At 40.0% G+C, this 24,229-nt stretch overlaps 1 protein-coding gene across 1 annotated transcript in view; it reads right to left on the reverse strand.

Moving 5' to 3' along the window:
- Positions 1 to 5,330: 5,330 nt before the first annotated feature.
- FAM241A (family with sequence similarity 241 member A) overlaps positions 5,331 to 24,229 on the reverse strand; it is a 40,146-nt gene continuing 21,247 nt past the window's right edge. Inside the window, exon 2 of the mRNA XM_056116757.1 lies at positions 5,331 to 7,773. Coding sequence (XP_055972732.1) covers positions 7,528 to 7,773 — 246 coding nt within the window. The 3' untranslated portion in view covers positions 5,331 to 7,527. The remainder of the gene's footprint in view (positions 7,774 to 24,229) is intronic.

Consider the following 24,229-nt stretch of genomic DNA (forward strand, 5'->3'; position numbering starts at 1 on the left):
ATGCCAAGCTTAAACATTCAGTAAATCTTGCTCACCGTTTGGTTTATAAAAATGACACTGGGGTAGCATCAGTGACCAAAATATTTTAAAATATTCTTCTTGGGGCTGGAGCAATAGCACAGTGGATAGGGTGTTTGCCTTGCACGCAAAGGCCGACCCGGGTTCGATTCCCAGCATCCCATATGGTCCCCTGAGCACCACCAGGAGTAATTCCTGAGTGCATGAGCCAGGAGTATCCCTTGTGCATCGCTGGGTGTGACCCAAAAACCAAAAAAAAAAAAATTCTTTTTTAGAATTAGTGATTCAGCCAAGCAAAGCACTGGAAGTAGACTTTCCCCCTTAAAAATGCAAGTGCATAGTAGCAAGACCTGTACCATATGCAAATGATAGTAATAATCCTCTCTAAAATAGGATAATCTTTATTAATTGTAGCATGTACATATCAACTCACTTTTGTCCATACACAGTAAGTTTGGAGTCAAAGAAGTCTAAAGGAGAACCAATTGTTTATTAATGCAGTAGAGGCAGGGAAGGGATAATGAAGATGATATATTCACCTGACAAATATCTGGAGTACTCTGTATGTTCCGAGCACTGTGGCAGGCAGATGTGATCTCAGCCCTTGTGGGGCATATTATATATAGCACTGCACTGTCCTCCCACTGTTCATTGATTTGCTCGAGCGGGCCCAGTAACATCTCCATTGTGAGACTTGTTGTTACTGTGTTTGGCATATCGAATATGTCACAGGGAGCTTGCCAGGCTCTGCTGTGCGTGTGAGATTCTCTTGGTAGCTTGCCAGTCTCTCTGAGAGGGGCGGAGGAATTGAACCTGGGTCAGCCAGGTTGGCTGTGTGCAAGGTAAACGCCCTACCGCTGTGCTATCGAGGGCTGGAGCGATAGCACAGCAATAGGGCATATTGTATACAGGAAAAAAAATGGACAAATTAACTTTTACAGTGTAACATAACAAAGGTTGATCAAGGAAGAACTAAATTCTCCCACAGCACAAGAGGAACCAAAGCTGGTTTTAAAGAATTTCACCCAAAATTTCACCCAAGGGCCATGATGTGTGAGTTGAGGTTTTAAGCTGTACAAGTTTTTTTTTTTATAAAATTATTTATTTACTTATTTTTTATTTTGAATATCCATCCCTCCACCAGTGCCCATTTCCCACCACCACGGATCCCAGTATCCCTCCCTCCCCCCATGCCCCCCATCCGACCCTGCCTCTGTGGCAGGGCATTCCCCTCTGTTCTCTCTCTCCTTTTGAGTGTTGTAATCTGCAAAAGAGTTAAGCTTGATTTTCAGAGAGAAACGTTGGATGATTTACTTTCCATCGATCACTTTGTATATATAAGATGTTGTTGCGTGGCCGCATAAGCGGCCGCGCGGTTTGGAAAAAATGTCCTGGTTCCTGCGTGCCTAAGCTATACTTGTAGAGACTCATGGTCACCGGGGTTCCATCTGGAGAAGGCGTAAGCTGTACAAATTTGGTCAGTTTGATGGGAGGGCTAAAGAAGGTGAAAGGCCAGAGGTGTAGCTCAGGTGTGTGCCATGGCCTATGGGAGGCTTGGGTTCCACCTCCATCACCACCACTGAGCAATGCCATGGGCAACCCTGGTGGCAGGATCAGGTCCTGAGCACAGAACCCGCTGGATGGCCCAGACCCCAGCACACACACCCCTGCCTCCCCAGAGCCAGCCAGCGGCAGCAATGCTGAGTTTTGAACTTGAAGCAGCATGTCTCTCTTCAGGAATGCGGGGAAATTCATAAAGTCAAGGAAAGGGAGAGGGGTGGAATTTGGGGAGATGAGGAATGCGAGAACACATCTTTTTATTTATTTAATTATTAATTATTTATTGAATCACTGTGGGAAAAGTTACAGAGCTTTCAGGTTTAGGTCTCAGTCATGTAAATATCAAACACATTTCCCTTTACCAATACTTACTTTTTACCACGAACCCCAATAGAACCCCACCTCCCACCCCTCCCTATTCCTGTGAGGCAGATGAGTTCTAGTTAGCACTCTATCTACTTTGACTAGATTCATTGTTTCAATAAAAGATGCACCATTATTATTTAGATTTTACCACCCCCCCCCCCAAATCAGACATGCTGAAAAAGCGTTGTGAAATGATTTGCTTTCTACAGCTGGGTTCAAGAATTAAATGATGTTTTGGATTTCTGCTATTTTACTTATTAACCCTGGAAGTATTTCTACTGAGAGTCAGATAATTAAGAGATTGGTTTCTGTGCTCTGGAGTCGTGGCCGTGCCAGAGAGCCGCTCATGGGGGGCAACTGGTGACCTCGGTAGGGCGTGAAGGACGGACCGGAACGCCCCCCTTCCCATGAGGTTTTTGCCGCCCCCGACCCCCGGCTCAAACCTGCTGTCCACAAGGCTCCCATGCGGCCGCCATCTTTCTTTCCAGAGAGGAGAGGGCGAATGGGGCAACACCCTTTCCCCTCCGGGCAGGCATGATGGCGCGGTTTAACACATAGTCCGTTCGCTTTTCTGCTCCAAGCTGCTGGTTTTCTGCGTTAAGTCCTTGTGCTTCTGGGGCCGTGGCCGTGCCGGAGAGCCGCTCGTGGGGGGCAGCTGGTGACCTCGGTAGGGCGTGAAGGACGGTGAGAACACATCTTATGAAGGGCTTTTTAAACCTAATAAGGGATTTGTCTTAATGACAACAAGAAGTCACCAAGTGCTTTAGGTCAAGGATATCAGAATGATTCTTTCTTTCTTTCTTTCTTTCTTTCTTTCTTTCTTTCTTTCTTTCTTTCTCTTTCTTTCTTTCTTTCCTTCTTTCTTTCTTTTTTTGTTTTGGGGCCATTGGTGCTGTGGCTTATTCCTGACTTTACACTCAGGGATCACTTCTGGCAGACTCGGAGGAGCCAAATGGGGTGCTGGGGATGGAACCTGGTTCAGCCGTGTGCAAGGTAAGTGCCTTACCTGCTGTACTATCGTTCCAGCCCCAGAATCACGTTTTAAGACTATTTTGACTACAAAGTGGGAAATGAAGACAGGAAGGCCAAATAACATTCTGAAATAACAGTCTAGGTAAGTCATGGTCGTGTGAGCTAAGTTGGTGGTGGGGGAATTGGGAGAAAGGGAAAGACTAAAGTAATGTTTAGGAAATGGAGAAGGTGCTTGATTACATACATGGAGCAGTGGAGAAGACTGTCATTGGCTGAGAAGGGAAGCATAGGAAGAAGAAAAGATTTGGAGTTGAGTTCTTTGGACACACGGAATTTGAGGTAGGAATCGGGAGTGTAAGTATTGGGCAAGGGATGGAACGAATGTCTTTCAATCTGTACTGGGCTCTTAACTGTGGGTGCAGACTGTGATGTTCTGGTAAACCCCACAAACTAGCACTGGGTAGGGAAACAGGAGCCACAGCATGTCCCAGGTACATCAATAATCCTGAAGTCATAGTTTATAAGTTATTTTCTTTGACTGTAGCCAAGTCAGTTAGCAAATATACTAACAGGTTGGAATGTTTCTGTTTTTAATTTTTTTTCTTTCTTTTACTTTGTAAAGCCATCAAATCAGTAATGAAACTATTTTGCTTTTATTACTTTAGTTTTGAGGCCACACCTAGCGGTGCTCAGGCCTGACTCTGTGCTCAGGGATCACTCTGGTAGTGCTCAGGGGACCAAATGGGGTTCCAGGTATCGAACTCAGGCTGGCTGTGTGCAAGGCAAGCACCTTACCTGCTGTATTATCTCCCTGGCCTCCATAACCAGTTAAAATAAAACTGGAAATCAACATTTGAAAAGTAGTCATTAAAATGTAATCTACAAAGTCCTAAATTGCCTATTATCAATCACATGCTTTGTATTTTTTGACCTACTTCACAATAAATCTTTTCTTATGCTGTAAGTTGCTGTTTGTTTTGTAACCGTTTCTCCTTTTTTGATCATCTGTGTAGTCTATTAGTGGCTTTGCAGCTCAGACATTGATGTTCTTTAATCAAAACAAGTGATTAAACAGATGTTGGTCAGAAGAGAACCATAGTCTCGAACTTCCACATATAAAATACCCTGATATGGTTCTGGCAGAGTTGATGGTGATTCTCTCAGTATGCTTCCTTTTATCTGGTTACGAAATAGGAATGTGCCTCCAGGGTGGCTGGTCAGTGGTGTACTCATCAATGTTTAAGAGCTGACATGGCAGTTAAAAAAGAGCCTTGGTTTGTTGTGTTTGCCAGTTTTTATTGTGAAATACTTACCATTGCCAATTCTTAATTTATATATATATTTAATTTATATATATTTGGAAGGGCTGGAACAATAGCACAGTGGGTGGGGCGTTTGCCTTGAACGTGGCTGACCCGGGTTCAATTCCTCCATCCCTCTCAGAGAGCCTGGCAAGCTACCGAGAGTATCCTGCCCGCACGGCAGAGCTTGGCAAGTTACCCGTGGCATATTCGAATTGTCAAAAAGAGTAACAACAAGTCTCACAACGGAGATGTTACTGGTGCCCGCTTGAGCAAATCGATGAACAATGGGACAACAGTGCTATACATTTGGAAAGGGCAATACCCACAAGGTGTTAGGCACTGCTACATGCTTGGTACTCAGGAGTTGTTCCTGATGGTACTTGGGGGACCCAGTCCAGGCCTCCTGTATGTAATACACATGCTCTAGCTTACTGAACTATCTCTTCAGCCTCTACTGTTGCCAATTTTAAGAACCAATATGATTCACTAAAGGTTGATTAGGGGGGAGAATGGACCCAGTTGTTTTTTCTTGCTGGATCTAACATATTCTGGCACTGAAAGTGATTTGAGGGGTGGCCAGGAATGGGTATATGCAGAGGCAGTGACAGCTAAGGCTGTAAGAGCACTGAGTTCTGCCTAGGAGGGAGTTTTTACTTTCAAAAAAAGATTGATTCATTCATCTGTTGTCTGTCAAAGATTTTGATCTTTTTCCCTTTGATTAGAGGGACTGCTGGTATGAATTATACATATTTGTATATATAATATACGAATTATATATTCATATAATTATGCACACACCATTTAAGGTATATATTAACCATATAGTATGGTAATTTTATAAGTAAGAAATGTTTCTAAAATTGGCTTGCTTTTGGTGTTCAAAGAGACTGAGAACATTTTCTTGATTATATTGTGAGCCAAAGAAATTGAAACAAACAAAAAAATCCCTGTTTCATTTCAGTGCATCTGTATAATCTGCATTTTGCTATATCTCATGAGAAGTATTTTGTTTCCATCAAATTAGCAAAGCATTCCCTATGAAAGCAAAACCAACAGGCTGTATACTGCTCTAACCAATAATATGTTCAGAAAGAACAGAAGCAAAGTATCTCATTTTTAAAATATAATTTAATTTATACCTATTAACAGCAGTGTGCAAATGCACAATAATGACAGTATATTAAATAATTACTATTGAAATTTACTTTTAAAATATTTTCAACATTAGGCACTGGTGGAGTGAGAGCTGTTATTGTACACACTTTTTTTTTTAATTCTTAGAGGAAAAACTAAAGTTCCCTGTAGCATTAGGAAATAATGCATTTAAAATATTTAATGCACATATATAAACACATTATATCCATTAAAATCTTCACAATTCTACATGCACAGATAAAGACCCCTTTTTGAATAACTTGAACTCATAATGGTTATTGTAAAAAAATGCAAATGCAATAAAACACAATATAATACAATTAAAAAAATCAAATTTTAAAAGTTGTATTTATATAAATGTACAATACTTTTTAGTACCTTCTGATGTTTTTGGTTTGGATTATTTAATTTTAGAAATCTAATTTGAACAACTTTTCTTAATTTTCTGCTTCTGAATGAAAGACACTGAGAAAAAAATTTAAGAATAAAAACTTTAAAACAGAATTTGGAAAAAGTTTACAAAGTGGGATAAATACATTACATATTTTAGCTACTGCCCTGCCAAAGATTAAAATATCCCATTATCCTATTTACCTCTTATATAACTTGAATTTCTAGATAATTTTCTTAACTACCTCTTCTTATTTTATACAGAAACTCTGAGAAAAAGTGTAAAGATTTTAGATTCGTTAATAAGGTACAAAAAAAACCCCACTTTTTTCATTTGCAAAGCATATTTAAGGAAATGTTCTCTTCAATATAAAACCCCGAAGAGCTGAATTTAAGACATTTTAATAACAAGTTGGTCAATTATTGACCTGGAGTTCGCCTGAGAAGAATATTATTACAATTTACTAATAAGATCCAAATTCAAGCATTTGGCTTTATATTGTAATACTGAACTTTCCAAAAATGTATCAAAGAAAATAAGCCAGTCGCCACCTCCACCCCCATAAGGAATAGTAAAGTCTTTCAGTCATTATACAAATCACTTTTTTTTTTCTCTTTGGGTCACACCTGGTGATGCACAGGGGTTACTCCTGGCTCTGCACTCAGGAGTTACTCCTGGTGGTGCTCAGGGGACTACATGGGATGCTGGGAATCGAACCCGGGTCGGCCGTGTGCAAGGCAAACGCCCTACCCGCTGTGCTATCTCTTCAGCCCCACAAATCACTTTTTAAGGAAGAAAGTTCCTATTGGCCTAGAATATGGCTTCACAATTATGAAGCCTTGGGTTCTATCCCTGGCACCCAAAACAAACTAAACAAACAAAAATCCGTGTCAAGATAAGAAATAGATTTTATTATATCTTAGAATAATTGCTATAAAAGAACTACAAAGTATAAATTTCTGAAAAAAGAAATAAATTGAAAATGTCTTTCTTGGAAAAAAATATGCAACTTATTAGATACAAGAAAATATGCCATTACCATAGGGTAGAGTCAACTATGGGTCTGGCTTATAAGACTTAAAAAATTCACAAAAGTAATTAGCACCAAAATTGTCTAAAACTTCAAATAATATAGTGAAGTGATTCAAAGTCCAAGTGTTACATTATAAAAAAGTTACATTTAAATTGGGAAATTTTCCAGCAATAATAAATGTATTCTTTTTAATTTTAGAAAAATGTACTAGTTTTACTGATTTTCATCAAAATATTGAGACAGTGTATAGTGATTTATTATTTTCCATGGTTCAACCTAAGCAAGATCAATAGAAATACAAGTATATCCCAAATAATACAGAATTATCTTGTGGCTTCTCCAAATCCGGTGCAATTTTTGTTCACTGTTTCTTTCATTCTTTTTCTTCCAGAATGTTGTACTGGAACTCTTTACAAGACCTATATTGCCCAATTTGAATTCCATACCCTGCTTTTTTCTTTACTCACTTTCTGGTCAGCTTATGGGGACAGGTGTATTTAAAATTGGGCGCAGATCACCTCCAGAAAATGAGAATTTTGAATAAACTACAAAATGTGTCATTTCCAACCCTCTTATAATCAAGAGTTGAGTTCATTTTAAACATCGACTTAAAAATTTAATTACAAAACAGTACACAATTTGAAACAAGGCAAACTTTTCTGTTTTCTTGTAGTGAAATATATTAACCTCACTGATTACATTGATGGCTACCAAATGCCAAATGTATCTTACTGCTGCACATAAATAATAACAAGGCAAAGAACAGCAACCAGTCCAAGGGCTTGCAGGCCAAGGAACCACAGCATAACCCAAAAGAAAATGATTATTACTGGTTCCACAATTCTTTCACCAAAATACATCCTCGTGAAGCCCATGTCGAGCAGGCTTTTATTCAGTTCACCAAAGAGTGTTCCCATCTTTTTGTAGTCATCAGTAATCGGCTCGCCAGGACGGTTTTGTGATTCTTCAATATCCTTCAATTTAAAGAGGGGGACAAAACAAAGCAGAGCATAAACATAAAATGAGAAATAGGTGAATGTTTCCATGCAAAATGACTGTCATAGTTCTTTTTTAAATCTCTGAACGTGCTGCTAATCATACAGTGCATACTTGTTATTGTTCCTTTTCATCAGTGGAACAACTGTTCCTACTGTCAAGAGCCCACTTATCAAGAATAGGGAAAGCACCGATATATTCATTTTTTGTGGACTCATCAGTGACTGGATCCTGGTAGGAAGGGGAAAATTTCCCCTTATCCCACTGGGTTCTTTGGCTGGTCTATTGATAACACAAGGACACAAGACAGATTTAACAGGAGAAAAGAGAACACTTAATCTTGCATGCATAGAAGCTCATGAATGAGATCTCTGATATAACCCAAAGGTAATTTTCTACCTTTTAGACAAATTAACAATGCATTGAGAGGAACTAAAAGGGCAAATGAGCTTCAGGTTTGTACACCAATTTAGTGAAGAGCTAAGCCTTGTCTGTCATGGTCACGGTCCTCCCATTGTTCATTGATTTGCTCGAGCGGGCCCAATAACGTCTCCATTGTGAGACTTGTTGTTACTGTATTTGGCATATTGAATACATCATGGGTAGCTTGCCAGGCTCTGCCGTGTGGGCTAGATACTCTCGGTAGCTTGCCGGGCTCTCCGAGAGGGATGGAGGAATAGAACTCGGGTAAGGCAAATGCCCTACCGCTGTGCTATCGCTCCAGCCCTGTCTGTGGTGAGGAGAATGTCTTTTCATTTCTTGGTGCTGGGATGAAAGTATCCTTCCCAGGAAGATTTATTTCCTACTTTCTAGAAAACAGAGGGGGTTGGTGTCACTCATGTACTGGCTAAGTGTCTTCAATCAAAGCAACCCAAATTCAAAATAAATCATTTTGGAACATTTTGGGGTCACCTTTGCCAAGCTCCAACAATCCTCACTTGCCAAATACTGTTCTATCTACTGAAAGAAGGAGATGATTCATTTCCATCATTTTCTGCTTTCCCAGAATTACATAAAGACAGAAGTTTCAATGAAGACTCATGTATACATTGCTCTGATTGATAGAGATTTCAGAACAACTTTGTCTTCCAATGTCCTGTTTTCTTTTTCTTTTTTTATTGGTCAAAAAAGAGTTTTATTGGCAACAAGTGGGCAACTTGAAAGATGGTTGACTTGTCTTCAAAGCAACATCTGTCTGCACTTACAAGGAGGGTTATTTTTTTAAAAAAAAATTCTTTATTTTTAAATTTTTTTTATTAGTGAATCACCATGGGGTACAGTTACAGGCTTACGAACTTTCATGCTTGTGTTTCAGTCATACAATGGTCAAGTACTCATCCCAACACCAGAGTCCATTTTCCACCACCAGTGGTCCAGCATCCTCCCCACTACCCCCACCCCGTCCCCTCCATCCCACCCTGCCTCTGTGGCAGGGCATTCCCTTTTGTTCTACCTCTCCTTTTGGGTGTTGTGGATTGCAATAGAGGTAATAAGTGGCCATCATGTTTGGTTAGCCAAGCGGCACAAATGCTGGCCGACTTCGACCGTGCGTGTAGAAAGACTACAGCTCAGTTTCACGAAGACAATGTTTATGAGAAACAGTCTCGTTCCTGACGTTCCATCTGCTCTCAATGGAACGACCATCTCTGAATGCAACAGTTATGTGTACCTAGGTCGAGAAGTCAACATGACGAATGACCTGGCACCTGAGTTGTGCAGGAGGAAGAGAGCGGCTTGGAACGCCTTCAAGAGTGTTGAAGAAACAGCTAAGAGGACAAAGAACCTCTGGCTCCGGGCACATCTCTTTGATTCCACTGTTCTTCCTGCATTAACATAAGCCTCAGAGACCTGGGCCCTATGCAAGCAGGATGAGAATGCTCTTAGGGTCTCCCAAAGAGGAATTGAAAGAGCTATGCTTGGAATATCACGTTTCACTCAAATGAGAGAAAGAATCCAGAGTTCCGACATCCGTCGACGATCAAGAATCAGGGACACTGTCTCGTTTGCCAAGGTGTCGAAAATCAGATGGGCTGGACACATAATGAGATTTGGAGATGACAGCTGCACTAGAGCCATTACTGACTGGATTCCACAGGACGTCAAAAGACCGCGTGGCCGTCCACCTACAAGATGTTCAGATTTCTTCGTCAAGACCCTGAATGATAGGTTTGAGGCTCTTCGTGTTCCTAGAATGAATGGATGCCATTGGTCTACACTAGCACGTGACAGGGACGAATGGAGAGGTTACTGGCGCCCGCTTGAGCAAATCGATGATTAATGGGAAGTCAAGTGATCAAGTGATCATGTTTGGTTTATAGTCTACTTTAAGTCCACATCTCCCATCCCAAGCACTCCCTCCTTGGTGGTCCCTTCTCTATCTGAGTTGCCTTTCTCCCCAGCACGAGAGGCCAACTTCTAAGCTGTGGAGTAATCCTTCTGGTACTTATCTCTACTGTTCTTGGGTGTTAGTCTACAAGGAGGGTTTTTAATAGGAAAAGAGCAGGGAGAAGAGAGAGGGTGATCTACCAGGCTTGTGGGCTTTAGAACAAATTATGAACTCCTTCATGAGCTGGTCTCCTGACGCACATCATTTTATCTACACACATGTACAAAGGACAAAACAAGAGGACTGTTGCTTTTTGACTCCTGTGTGAAGGCAATGACAAGGCAAGTGTGCTTGACTAGGAGTTTGCAGTTCTTAATTTCTCTGGGCAGGTCTCCAATCCTTACAACTGTCAGTTACTGATTTCCACAATCTTGTGGAAAACAGGAAGGTGACTCAGGACTCAGATCTAGCTACCTCCAGCTGCCGAGGTTTGTCCTAGGTCTGTGTGGAATAGAGCAAGCTGACCTGAGAAGAAAATCCCTAACAAAAGTAACTATGTTGTACCTTTAGGGCTCCTCCCAGGAGAGTAATCTTTTACCCAAGATCTAGTTTGGTTTGGGGGCTCTACAATTCTGTATTTGAAATGTGAGTTCCACATCTCAGTTATTCTGGCCAATAAATTTCATAGAACAGTCTCACAGCCCTGAGGGCATATTAGGTCATGTAAGGAGTAGTGTTTCAATCTTTGATTTTTGAAAAAGGGAAGAAAGTAAAGAAAGAAGTAAATTGGAATTCTAGGTGAGAGCAATAAGAACTGCAGGTTCTACATTGACATCTTCAGATGGACAGGTTTGCCTAGTTCTTCAGTATCTCTGATGTCTTTGGGGCATTCAGAAAAACAGCTTCATGAGTGATAACATCTGTAGAGTATAATCAAGCTCTCCACTACCAGCTTGCCTGGTCTATAGAAGGGAACCTTTTGGCTTCTGACCAATATTAAGGCAACGCCCAAATTTTTGTCCTGTATTAATTAAGCTTCTTTATAGTCCAATCCTTTGACACTGCACTTTATTCCAACCATGTCTCCCCACCTATATACACACCAGTTTTTTTTTTTATTAAGTCATTTAGGTAAATGCTTACAAGTGTTTACATTTATGCTTTTGGTGTACAAAACCACTGAACCTCCACCATCACCAAAGTGCCTGTGTCACTTCTCATCTTCCTCCCCTACCAAGTCTCCTCCTTCCACTCTTTTGGAACCTCAATTCTGTAAAAAGTCCAAGGGTTTTTTGTCATTGGATACTATCTGTTCCTCTGCTTTCCCCCCCTCTGTATACCGCATGAGTGAGTCCATCTGGCATTTGTCTGTGTTCCTCTGACTTAGTTTTGCTTAACATGATACTCTCTAGCTTTATACACACTGTTACAAAAGGCAAGAGTTTGTGTTTTCTTACAGCTGCATAGTATATACATACAAATACCACACACACATGCACATGTATATAATAGTCATTGGACATTTGGTTGTTGTACTTAGCACTGCAATGACCATAGACGTGTATATGTGTATATTTTTTTCAAGTTAATGTTTTTACAGTCTGATCTGAAGAGGGCTGGATGACAGCACAGTAAGTAGGGCATTTGTCGTGCACACGGCTGACCCGGGTTTGATTCCTCCATCCCTATCGGAGAGCCCGGAAAGCTACTGAGAGTATCCCATCCACACAGCAGAGCCTGGCAAGCTCCCCGTAGCGTATTCGATATGCCAAAAACAGTAACAACAAGTTTCACAATGGAGACGTTAATGGTGCCCGTTTGAGCAAATTGATAAACAACGGGAGGACAGTGCGATGGTGCTAATGTTTTGAGTTCTCAGGGTAGATGACAAGAAGTAGAATCACTGGATATATGGAAATTCTACTTTTGCATGAGAAGTGTCCATACTCTTTCCCATAGAGGATAAGCCTCCAAGTATTCCCACTCACAGTGAATGAGGGTTCCTTTCTCATCACATCCTCACAATATATAAAGACTTTCAAGAGCCTAGCCTCAATTGACTAGAACATGTCTTGGTGCTACTACCAAGCAGGTAATCTTCAGCGATTATTACTGAAATCGGTCAGTCTCAGCCCAGTCAAGACTGCAGTGTAAACCCCAGAGTAGTTTGCTGTCCAAAGTCTGCAAACGCCTCAAATGAATCTCATCCAACAAAATAGTTTTCCGATAGGAATAATTTTGTAAGTGAGCTCCAATTAAGACTTGTACCAGTTAATATGCTACTGTCTCTCGGCTTCAGTCCTGCCTCTTTGGAAGTCTGTAAATTGTCTGCCTCCCTGCTTGGCTCTGTCAAAACAGGGCCTGAGAGTCACTGCACAGCTTGGGAAGGAAAAAGGCACTTGCTCCTCCTTGTTTGCTTCTCGTGGCTAATTTCATCCTCTGGCTGCAGGCTAGCAACAGTTCTTCACTATAGCAGTTCCGGCCAATGGCAGCTGCTAATTTAAGCCTGGGATTTTCCACCCCTTACTGAACCAATCTCTAGGGGTCTTCCTGAGATACCAAATTCAAACTCGACACCTGGTTTCCAGGTTGGTGGGGTCCCTCCTCTGATCCCAGAGACACAGGACCGAAAGAGCAGAGACCAGTGCTTGGGAGCCTGAGACTGGTCCACACATTGTTTTCCCCCAGTCTTCTGGAGTTAATTCCACCTCTTTACTGTCCCAACTGGTTGTGGCAGTCGCTGTGCCATAAAAGCATTGTTCAGTGCCATGGTTTTTAAACGTTGGCCAGGAGGACTAGCACAGCCTCCAGCGAGTCTGACTGTAAGCTGGGGCCGGGGCTTGGAGCCTGGGAATTTCATTTCCCACAGGTGATGCTTATGATGCTGGTGACCCTAATTTGGAATCATTGTCTTCATGTTTTGCTCGAGCGGGCCCAGTAACGTCTCCATTGGAGACTTTGTTACTGTGTCTGGCATATCGAATACTCTCGGTAGCTTGCCGGGCTCTCCGAGAGGGGTGGAGGAATCGAACTCGGGTGGGCCATGTTGGCCGCTTGTAAGGCGAACGCCCTACCCGCTGTGCTATCGCTCATGTTCTCTTGTCTTTTCCATGCTTCATTGCCTACTTAACAATTATCTATGTTAAACCAAATTAATTATAATAAGTTATCATTGTTAAAATAATTACTGCTCTCACGAAAGTCCAATGCATACAAAATAAAAGTCTCGGGTGGGAGGCGGTCAGAGGGCTAGTATAGAGTTAGGGTGTCTGCTTCATATGCAGCCAATTCAGTTTGATCCCTGGCACCATAAATGGTATCTTGAGCCCCAGTGGGAGTGATTCCTGAGCACCACTGGGTGTGGCTCCAAAACAAAACAAAACAAAAAACCAAAACAGGAAAGAAAAGTCTGTCACCTAAGTAGTTGACATAATTATTTATTAAACCTATTTTTTTAAGAGTCATGATGCAAATCGTATTTATTGAACACAGTCTTGGTCAAAGTAGGTTCAAAATGGAGAAAGACCCAAATGCAAAAGAGAAAAACACCTTTCAATGTAAGGCTTTATGTATTAGTTATTAACCACTAAATAACCCTAAGTATGCAGTCTGGGCCAGTAGCTTTAAAATAGAACAAAAGGGACCAGAGAGATAGTCCAGAGGTTAAGACTCTTTTGTCAAGCTCGGTTTGGTCCCCAACCCCACAGAAGATTTCCCGAGTGCCACTAAGGGTGACTCCTGAGCACAGTGCCAGGAGCAAGCCCATGTGCACTGCTGGATGTGGTCCCCAAACAAAAGCAAAACCAATAAATTAAAAGGAGAAAATATCACATGTCCCCATAAAGACATGTAAATTTGAGGAAGTTCTGAGGCCTCTTCAAGTCTGAATCAAACTTATATCTTTACAAAAAGCTAGCATTTAATAATTTCAGCCATCAATAAATAATTTTTAATGAAAAATGTCTAATTTTACATTCTACACATGGAGTATAAAGTATTCATTTAAGAGGAAAGTGAAAAACCTAATTTTTAAAAATGCAGTAATCAGAATAACTTTCAGTTCATTAAAGATGTTCTCTTCTTAATCAAGGATATTTTATATAGAGTACAGTATTTGGTAAAGTGGAAAAATAGGGTGTCTTTATTAATTCTATAGTTTATGTTATAATTACTTTTAGTTATTTTGTGTTGTTGTAGGGGGTTACAGCCGGTGTCCTGGGGGAAAGGGAGTGGGCACACAGTGTCAGGGACCAAACTCCGGATCTCACAGCATGGGCTCTGTGGTCTCTTGCTTTTTTTACTTTTTTCTAATTTTTTTATTATTATTATTTTCCTTATTCACTCTTTTCAATTTTGTTTAATCTATGCACTCACAGTACTTTGGGGTTTTCTGTTGCTGCAAAAGCTTTTAAAGACTTTTTCGTGTGTGATGTTTTTGTGGTTTTGGTACAAAGAAAGTGCTCTAATCTGATATGATACTCTCTGAAGATTTACTTTATATTCTTCTACAAACTGCTTGTGGGTTTTTCAGGGGGGAAGAAGTAGGTGTTGAAATATGTAAAATCAATACAGGGAATTCGTTAACTCCTAGAGGCTAGTTAGTAAGCAGCACTAGGTCACATCCCCTCAGATCCCAGAAACAGCAGGTGGGACCAAGTCTGGATGTGGGTGACTCAGGAAGAACTGGTCCGGGCAAGCTGCGAACTGCAAGCTGCTGCTCACTATGAGAAACCTCAAGCATATACAAAATGAAAGAAAACAGTACAATGAAACAACCCTTCTCTACAAATTAGTCAGATTCAATAATTACTAAAATTTTGCCACCCGTCACAGTACTTGGTAATCTGGGAAATCCAAAGGAGAGAAGAGTGAAAACGTGGGAGAATTTCTAGAAGTGGCATCTTTTCCTTTACAGGTGAAATTCTGTGGAAACATCCAAGGTTTCTAGCAATAAATAAATTGGATGGGGGTTCAAACAATTCTAAAGAAAAGAAACTTAAAAATATGGAAAATAAAATAGTAGTGTTAGAACTTTTTTTTTTAACATTGGTGGCACGTGAAAGAAAATTTTCAAGTTTGTGTACAGTGAAGATGAATTTGCAAAGAAGCCCTAACAACAAAATAATTGATGGGGCAGCTATATAGTAGAGCCAAAGCATGCCCACCAGAACCAAAACCTTACAAAGGGCTTTGTTTCCCAATTTGCACCTATTCACGTCTAGAATGGTTTCTGCCTCTTAAATAGTGATCTCCTGAGTTAAAAGGATACAGTTCTTCGGTCTAGATGACAGAATTATCAAATGCTGAGTTTGATATAACAAAGAATACAGCTAAATAAAACCTCTGAGCATTTTGTGGATCACTAATGTTGATGTTATGGAAATTGTGGTCCTGGGAATCAATCCAGAGCTGCTGCTCACAAAGCATACACTTCTACCCTCTATATATGCTTTATTGTTGCTAAATTACCCTGGTTATAACAGTGCCAATCTTTATGCTTTTGAAGCACAGTTACTGTACCTCCACCACCACCACCAATGTGCCCAAAAGCCTCCATTACTGTCCTCATGTCACTGTTAGTCTACCTTTCCTCCCTTCCTCCCCACCCACTTGGTAAAGTCAGTTTCATAATCAAAGTCCATGAACAGTATCTATTTTCATTGGATACTATCCATTTGCTTGCTTTGTTTCTTTATAGATCACGTGTGTGAGATTATGTGGCATTTATCCTTATCCCTTTAACTTATTTTTAACATAACACTCTATAGTTCCATCCAAGTTGTAGCAAAAGACAAGATTTCATCTTAGAGATAAGTAGTATTCCATTGCACATGTACCGTAATTTCCTTATCCACTCGTCTGTTGTTACGCATTTAGATTGTTTTCGAATTTTGACAGGCTTCGTTACTTTCAAATTGTTGATCTAATGTGAAATCCTTTTTTATTGAGTCACAAGTAGAGGTAACCAGAATTCTGTATTGGGTCGCTTTTCTTGGGTTGGTCCTTAGCCTCAACTCTGAAAAATAAAGTTTTTACTGTTCTTCTTCATACAAAGATGATCATTATTTTTTAAAGTCAAGAGAAATTGGGTGGGAGTGACAGTACAACAAGTAGGGCAGTTGCATGCCCGGCACCCCACATGGTCCCCTAAGCAGTGCCGGGAGTAATTGCACAGAGCCAGGAGTAACCCTGAGCATTGCCATGTGTGACCCCCTCCAAATAAAAATTAATTACAAGTAATTTCATTACAATATTTTCTGTATCTATGATATCTTTCCAAATAGCAGAGTTCTAAAAGATGCAGGTAAAGGTCTGACAGCTAGGAACCTTGCAAGATAGTAATCTGAAATTTTCCACAAGTGAGTGCTTGCACAGTGACAGTATTAGAAGTTATAAAATATTCCAAAATTGGCAGATTATAAAATCAGGGATCTACCTTCCCAGCTGCACACTGCCATAAGTGCTGTCAAACCTTTGCCAGTATTTGGCTCTGCCCCAAAGTATATCTGTCCCATCAATCTCCTTTTCCCTATACTTGGGGGCTGTTATGTAGAATATTTAAGGGCCAACAAAAGGTATTTAATTTGCAGAGCATAGCATGTGCTCCAGCCCTCTAAGCCATCTCCATCTCTCCAGCCCTTCCGGTATTTCCTTAGCACTGCTTTTGCTTTTCATTACGTGCCTTATACCCTGCAACCACAGTGGTCCCTTCAAACTGCAAATCCAATAATTTCCACCATGCTTTCAGGATCTAGGCCAAAGATATTTAACGTGATCTCTGAGGCCCTGCTCATCTGGCTTTTATCTGGGTCTCTGTCCTCATCCTGTCATCAGCTTCCCCCTCTTTTTTTTTTTTTGTTTCAGCCACATGAGCTGTTTTTCACGAACAGGCCATACTCTTTCTTGCCTGCCACAGAATAGCACATGCTGTTTTCTCTGCTTAGGGCTCTCTTCCTCCCAACCCCCACCTTTGCTAGCTAAGGCTTGCTACTCATCTAGTCTCAGCTCAAACCCCAGCACTCAGCTTAGCCTCAAACCACCACATGACGCGCCTGCAAGGTATTCCAATGCAAGGCAAATGTGAGTGATTATTTCTCCCTATTATGTAAGCTGTGCAAAAAGCTCTTATATGCTACCAAATGTGTGTGTGTGTGTGTGTGTGTGTGTGTGTGTGTGTGTGTGTGTGTGTTTACTCTGATAGCCTATAATAATAGTCCAGAGCAGGGATAATGTCCTGGAAGTAATAGCACATAGAAGCACAGTAACTATTAGTTGAATACGGGCTGGAGTGATAGAACAATGGGGAGGGTGATTGTCTTACACGTGGCAGACCTGGGTTTGGTCCCTGGCCCCCATATGGTTCCTTGAGCCCCACCAAGAATGATCCCTGAGCCAGATCCAGAAGTAAGCCCTGAGCACCACCAGGTGTGGCCCTAAATCCCCCTCCCAATTTTTGTTGGTAAGTGAATTTATCATGAGTTAGCAAGCATTGTGGCAATATCTTCATCTTAATAGATTGTAAAACAAAATTATTTTTTTCCTCAAAGTATTTATTAGGGCAGTCTCAAAAACAATGTGTAGATTTTTAAAATAGGACTTGTATTTCTGTTGTGGGTATTATTATCTTTTGTGTTGGCTTAGTTTTTGTTTGGGCGCACAGCTGGATACAACCCCTGAGCTCTTTTGGGAGTCACTACTGTTGATGTTATGGAAACTGTTTGGTCCTGGAGATCAATGCAGAGCTTACGAAGCATGTACTTCCACCCTCTCAGCTGTCTATGTTTTATTGTTGCTGAAGAACCCTGGTTATAATAGTGCCAATCTTTATGCTTTTGATGCACAAAGTTACTGCACCTCAACCACCACCACCACCACCACCACCAATGTGCCCAAGAGCCTCCTCCTGTCCTTATGTCCTTCTAATCTGCCTTTCCTCCCTTCCTCCTCACCCACTTGGTAATGTCAGTTCCATAATCAAAGTCCATGAACAGTATCTATTTTCATTGGATACTGTCCATTTGCTTACTTTGTTTCTTTATTTATCATGTGCGTGAGATTATCTGGCATTTATCCTTATCTCTTTAACTTATTTTTCTTTTTAACATAAGACCCTATAGTTCCATCCAAGTTGTAGCAAAAGACAAGATTTCATCTTAGAGATGAGTAGTTTTCCATTGTGTATATGTACTGTAATTTCACTTACTGTTGTTGGGGATTTAGATTGTTTCCAGATCTTACTATTGTACTTTGCATTGCAATGAACACAGGCATGCATATTATCTTTTTGAATTAATGTCTAGGATTCTTGGGGTAGATGACAAGGAGGAAAATCCCTGTGTCATATGGTAGTACTACTCTTAATTTTTTCAGGTCGTCTTCTTATTTTCCACAGAGACTGAACCAAATGATAGTCCCACAAACAGTGAAAGAGGTACCCATTTTACTACAACCTTGTAAACAACAGTAGTTTCCGGTCTAAACCATAATCTTTTAAGAGCAGAGACTAATATGAACAGAGGCATTCTTGAGTCTTCAATTTTATCCCAGATATCTGTGGGTTCAGAGCAAGAGTAGAGTTGACATAACAGTAGAAAAAAACGAATATTTAGTGCGTACAATTTGCTTTACAGCCAGTATCTTCTTTGATCTTTCCAACAGGCTAGGAGGGAGGTACCATTGTTTACCTCCATCTGCAGATAAGGAAACTAAGTGCAGATAAGTGAAATGTCTGATGGTTGGTTTATGCTTAGTAACTGAAGGAGTTGTGATATAAAGCCAGATGTTCTTACTGCAGAACCCACACCGTTAGTCCCTACACTATATCCCCCTCCAGTTATTATTTTATTATTAATATCTAGCATTTCCCTAACATTGCTATTTTTAAATTCTAAATGTCTGAAGAAAGAAAAACTAAACGCATTTTCATTATCATATAGAATTGAGTTAAACTGAACACAGAAATAAACACCAGTATATATTTTATATATATACATATATATACATACACATATATTTTGCCTTACATCTACTCTACTATACATCTACTCTTACATCTCTCTATATAGTATATATATGTGTGTATATATATATGTGTGTGTATGTGTGCCTTACGTCTACTCTCACAGCTTATGGCACACTTGAAAGTCGGTTTGAAAATTGCTCAGATTTTATTTATTTTATTATTATTTTTTAAATTGCTCAGATTTTAATCTCACCTTATATAAAAATTTAAATGAGCTATTTGTAGAGTTTAGTATGTCTGTAGCAGTTTAGTATATCACAATCCTTTCAGTTGACTAGAATTCAAGTTCAAATGTGAAAAAAAAATAGACTCCAAGCAAGAATGGGGAGATATGCTTTAAGAACTAAAGAACAATACTCCACACATACAACAGTACACAAGGAAGAAATGCATGTAGTACTCCCTCCCTGACTCTAACTTTAATAATTCTGTGCCCTTGCCAATTTTTATTCTTGGTATGTGCGGATCCAGTGTAATGATCAGCTGTCAAATGCATAAGTTTTTTTGTGATCATACAATAGAACTGGCAGACACACTGAAAATGATTCTCATTAAATTAGTAATATATATATATATCTTTTGGTTCCATGATTAAAGGAAACAGAAATTTAGGGGTGTTATTTTTTTTTTTTGAATTCAATAGATTTTTGTTAATTTAATTTGGAGTACATAAAATCAAACTTAAAAAAAAACTTGACCATGCAACAAATTATGAACATTTAATAAAGGCAAAACTGCATTGTTTAATTTTTTAAAAAATTGCCCCCCAAAAATAACAGGAATTAAATTTCACATTTTAAACAACATATTCTGTATCTTTTTTTTTTTTCCCCTTTATTTTATTTTATTTTTTTTAAAGTTGTAGATTTACAATTTTTTGTGCTTTGGTTTCAATTATACAATGATCAGATACCCATCCCTCCACCAGTGCCCATTTTCCACCACCATGGATAATATCCCTCCCACCCCCATCCCCCCATCCCCCCGTCTCTGTGGCAGGGCAATCCCCTGTGTTCTCTCTCTCCTTTTGGGTGTTGTGGTCTGCAAAAGAGGCATTGAGTGGCAAACATGTTCAGTCCATAGTCTACTTTCGACATGCATCTCCCCTCCTGGGAGGATCCTCCAAACATCCTTTATTTGGTGCTCCCTTCTCTATCTGAATAGCCCTTTCCTCTAGGATACCCGGCTGGCCTCTAAGTTATGGAGTAATCCTCCTGGTGCTGATCTCAGCTATTCTTGGGTATTAATCTCATACTTTGTTACTTTATATCCATTTAGGGGTGTTATTACTGGTTCAAAATCCACCTTAAAGACCTGGGATGTAGCTCAGCCGTAAAGTACTTGCCTTGCATGTGTGATGTTCTGGGTTTGATTCTCTACACTACAAAATCCATCTTAAAAGCTACCAAAATTAACAATGAAAAATTAGAGACAAACTTTTAAATAATCATAGGATTTTGAAAGAGAAGGATCCTTCAAAATAAAACTCTTAGTTCATAAGGAAGAATAAGTAGTCACATTACCTATTAAAATCCAGAGACATTGGTAGACAAATTCCATTCTGTCATATATACAGGGCAAATTACCTAACTACTTATTCTCAGTTTCCCCATGTATAAAGTAGCATGATACGGGGCTGTAGCTATAATGCAGCGAGCAGGTCATTTGCCTTGCATGTGGCTGAGCTGGTTTGTTCTCTAGCACCCCATATGGTCTCCTGAGCCCGCCAGGAATAATTACTGAATGCAGAGCCAGAAGTAACCCTGGGCACCACCAGGTGTGGCTGAAAAACAAAACAAAACAAAAAAACAACAAAAAAGAGTTGTGATGATAAAACAGATAAAACAATTTTTAGACTATGCATATTCACTCAATAAGGTAACTTATTACTACTATATATTTAGTAGAATTTGTCTTGTAATTTTTGCTCTATTCTTCATGAGAACATGCTTCTGGAGATAATTAATACCTTTGTGATTGTCTTTCTCATGCTAATTAAATTCAGTTATATTTTTCTTCTAGTGTTATGACATTTTAATTAAATAAGTGGAGGTGGGATGTTTTCTGTGGAACATTCTTTACCCATGGAACAACCTGTGCACATTATTATGGCAGAATCTGTTTATTCACTTAAAGAAAAGTGCAAACAACATTCTACACAGATTTTTCTCTTTAGTTGGTAAGAATTTAAGATCCACTGTGAACTGCTTTCCTATGTTGCAGTATGATATGTTATATGACTGCACTGTATTACATCACGCAGGACTGAAAATAAGCTAGTTTGGTCTGTCTAGTATTTATTCGGCCATGTTGGCTGTGTACAAGGCGAACGCCCTACCGCTGTGCTATCGCTCCAGCCCGGAGAGCCCGGCAAGCTACCGAGAGTATTCGATATGCCAGACACAGTAACAGCAAAGTCTCCAATGGAGACGTTACTGGGCCCGCTCGAGTAAATCGACGATCAACGGGAGGGCCTTTACCTTTACCTTTTAGTATTTATTCCACATTTTCCTGCTAGTCTCACCTTGTTTTAACTTTGCCCTCCCGCCCCTTACCCCCACCATGGACAATGTCTTCATTCCCCTTCTGGGCCTGGCCACATGGACTCACTTCATTTCCTTGACATAGGATGATCAAGAAATTAACATGTAATCGAAGAGAGACCCTATAAGACTTTTTTTTAAGTGTGGGGAGATCCCCAGTGGTGCTTGGGGCCTGGAGGCTATTTGACTTGGTGCAGGTGGTCAGGCTGGCTGCAGTGTGCTAGGGGTGGAGGCAATGAGTTTCTAAGATCAACTCAGGACAGCACATGCATATGTGGGTAGGAGGCTCCATCCTCCTGGAGCAATCTTACTGGCCTTATATCTAAGACTTCTGCTGCAACAATTGAAGGGGAAAAAAAGAAACAGCTCACCTCCTATTCTCCAGATCATTAACAGGCTGATAAGATCCAGAGCACTTATTATCATGGGAGGAAAGCTAGCTATGCATGAAGCCAATCCGAAGTCAAGAAATGGCATGGTTGTTGTAGTCTGAAAGTTGAATCAAATTAGTGTATCTATTTCTCTCTTTTTAATAATAAGAGATAATAAATTCCTATCTTTCAGAATCTAGTAGGAGTTTAATATTTGCTACAGACCTGAGTTCCGACTAGAGATGATAAAAGAGTAACAATATCATTTGTTTTGGAGCTATGCTCGGTAGTGCTCAGGGGTTACTCTAAGCTCAGTGCTTAAGGGTAATTTCTGGCAGTATCAGGGGACCATGTGGCATTGGAGATCAAACCTGCCTGCATGCAAATCATGAACTCTAACCTGTTGTACTATTTGACTAGCAACACTGTTGACCATATGTTTATTATATGTTATTGTGTATTACAATACAATATATACTTTATATTCATTATGCCATTTACTCCTTATTTACTAGAATAAGGATTTTTAGTTAATTCTAAAGCTTGTATTCTTAATTATAGTGTTCATCAATTACTGAATTAATTTGCTTTAATTGTTACTAGCAAAAATTAATGCAAAGAATGTACTAATACTGTTAAACAATGGGATTATCCATGTGAATTTTTTGTGTATAAATTTTAAAAAGGTTTAAAAAATTATGCAATATATGGATAGATAGGTAATGTAAATATTCAAATACCACAGAGTATTCAAAGTGCAAGTTTGGATGCTGGGTTTTCTTTGTCACGTTCGATTGGCTTCTCTTGCCATTAAGCAGAACCAGAACCAATAAGTTTCTGGAAATTGTAACTAGGAAGGTAAAACGCATTATATCCAATATGCATAATTTTTATATTATGTCAAGGGAAATAATTTTTGGATAGCACATGGTCTGTGAATTGAGGTATTACATGAATAAATAAATGAACAAATTAGCAACTCCTAAATCTTCTTGCTGCAGCATTATTTCATTTCCATTTATTTATTCATCTACTCCCATGAATGACTCCAAATAAATATTCAAATACACGCCTTTCCTACTTCACTCCTCTGCTCCACTTGTTTCTTGCTCCCAACACGGACTACTTTTTTTATAATTAAAAATTTTTTTTATTAGTGAAACAGTTGTAGACTTACAGATTTTTGTGCTTGGGTTTCAGTTATACAATGATTGAGTATCCATCCCTCCACCAGTGCCCATTCCCCACCTCCAATGCTCCTGGAATCCCTCCTCCCCCACCCCCCACCCCACCCCACCCCTGTGGCAGGGCATTCCCTTTTGTTCTCTCTCTCCTTTTGGGTGTTGTGGTTTGCAAAAGAGGCACTGAGTGGCAATCATGTTCAGTCTATAGTCTACTTCAGCATGCATCTCTCATCCTGGGAGGATCCTCCCAACACCCTTTATTTGGTGCTCCCTTCCCTATCTGAGCTGCCTTCTCCCCCAGCATGTGTGGCTGGCCTCCAAGCCATGGAGTGAACCTCCTGGTACTTATCTTGGCTATTCTTAGGTGTTAGTCTCCCAATTTCCAACACAGACTACTTTTAAACTCTTCTTTTTAAAACTTGAACTGCCTTCTGCTTCTTTTTCCATCTTTATCCATCTCTTCCAGTTTATGATTTAGACTCTTGCTTCTTAGAGTAAATAGTGCTAGTAAAAAGATCGTCTAAGTTTATGCCCATCTTCCCTGGTTTGTTACAAATAAAAAAACAAGGCATTATATTTCTCGGTCTAGTTTCTCTTACCTATGATTAGGATCACCTCCTTTCCTAGCCTCTATTATGTCCCTCTATTTCCTCCCATTTGTAGTCAATCTGTCCTCTCAAATGGCTCTTCCTAATCAATATTTAAACTTTTTAGATCTTCCCTCACCTCCCTTGTTAAAACCTCCATGCCACCTTCTCCATTAAGCCAGTCTTGTCCTTTTTTCTCATTTCTAACCCAACTCTGAGACAAATCATTCTGCTAGTTTTCATTTCTTCTTCAAGAACTGTAAACAGATGAACAAATCAGTCTGTAAAGTTTCATGATTGCTGACAGAAGAACAGGACACAGAGGTCAGAGACAAAGGTCAGAGACATAGCCACAGGAAGCTGCCTGAGTTTTGTGCTGTGTTTTTGTACAGCCCTACAGG

Source organism: Sorex fumeus, unplaced genomic scaffold (genome assembly GCF_029834395.1).
Source record: "Sorex fumeus unplaced genomic scaffold, SorFum_2.1 ptg000033l, whole genome shotgun sequence".
Classification (NCBI taxonomy): Eukaryota; Metazoa; Chordata; class Mammalia; order Eulipotyphla; family Soricidae; genus Sorex; species Sorex fumeus.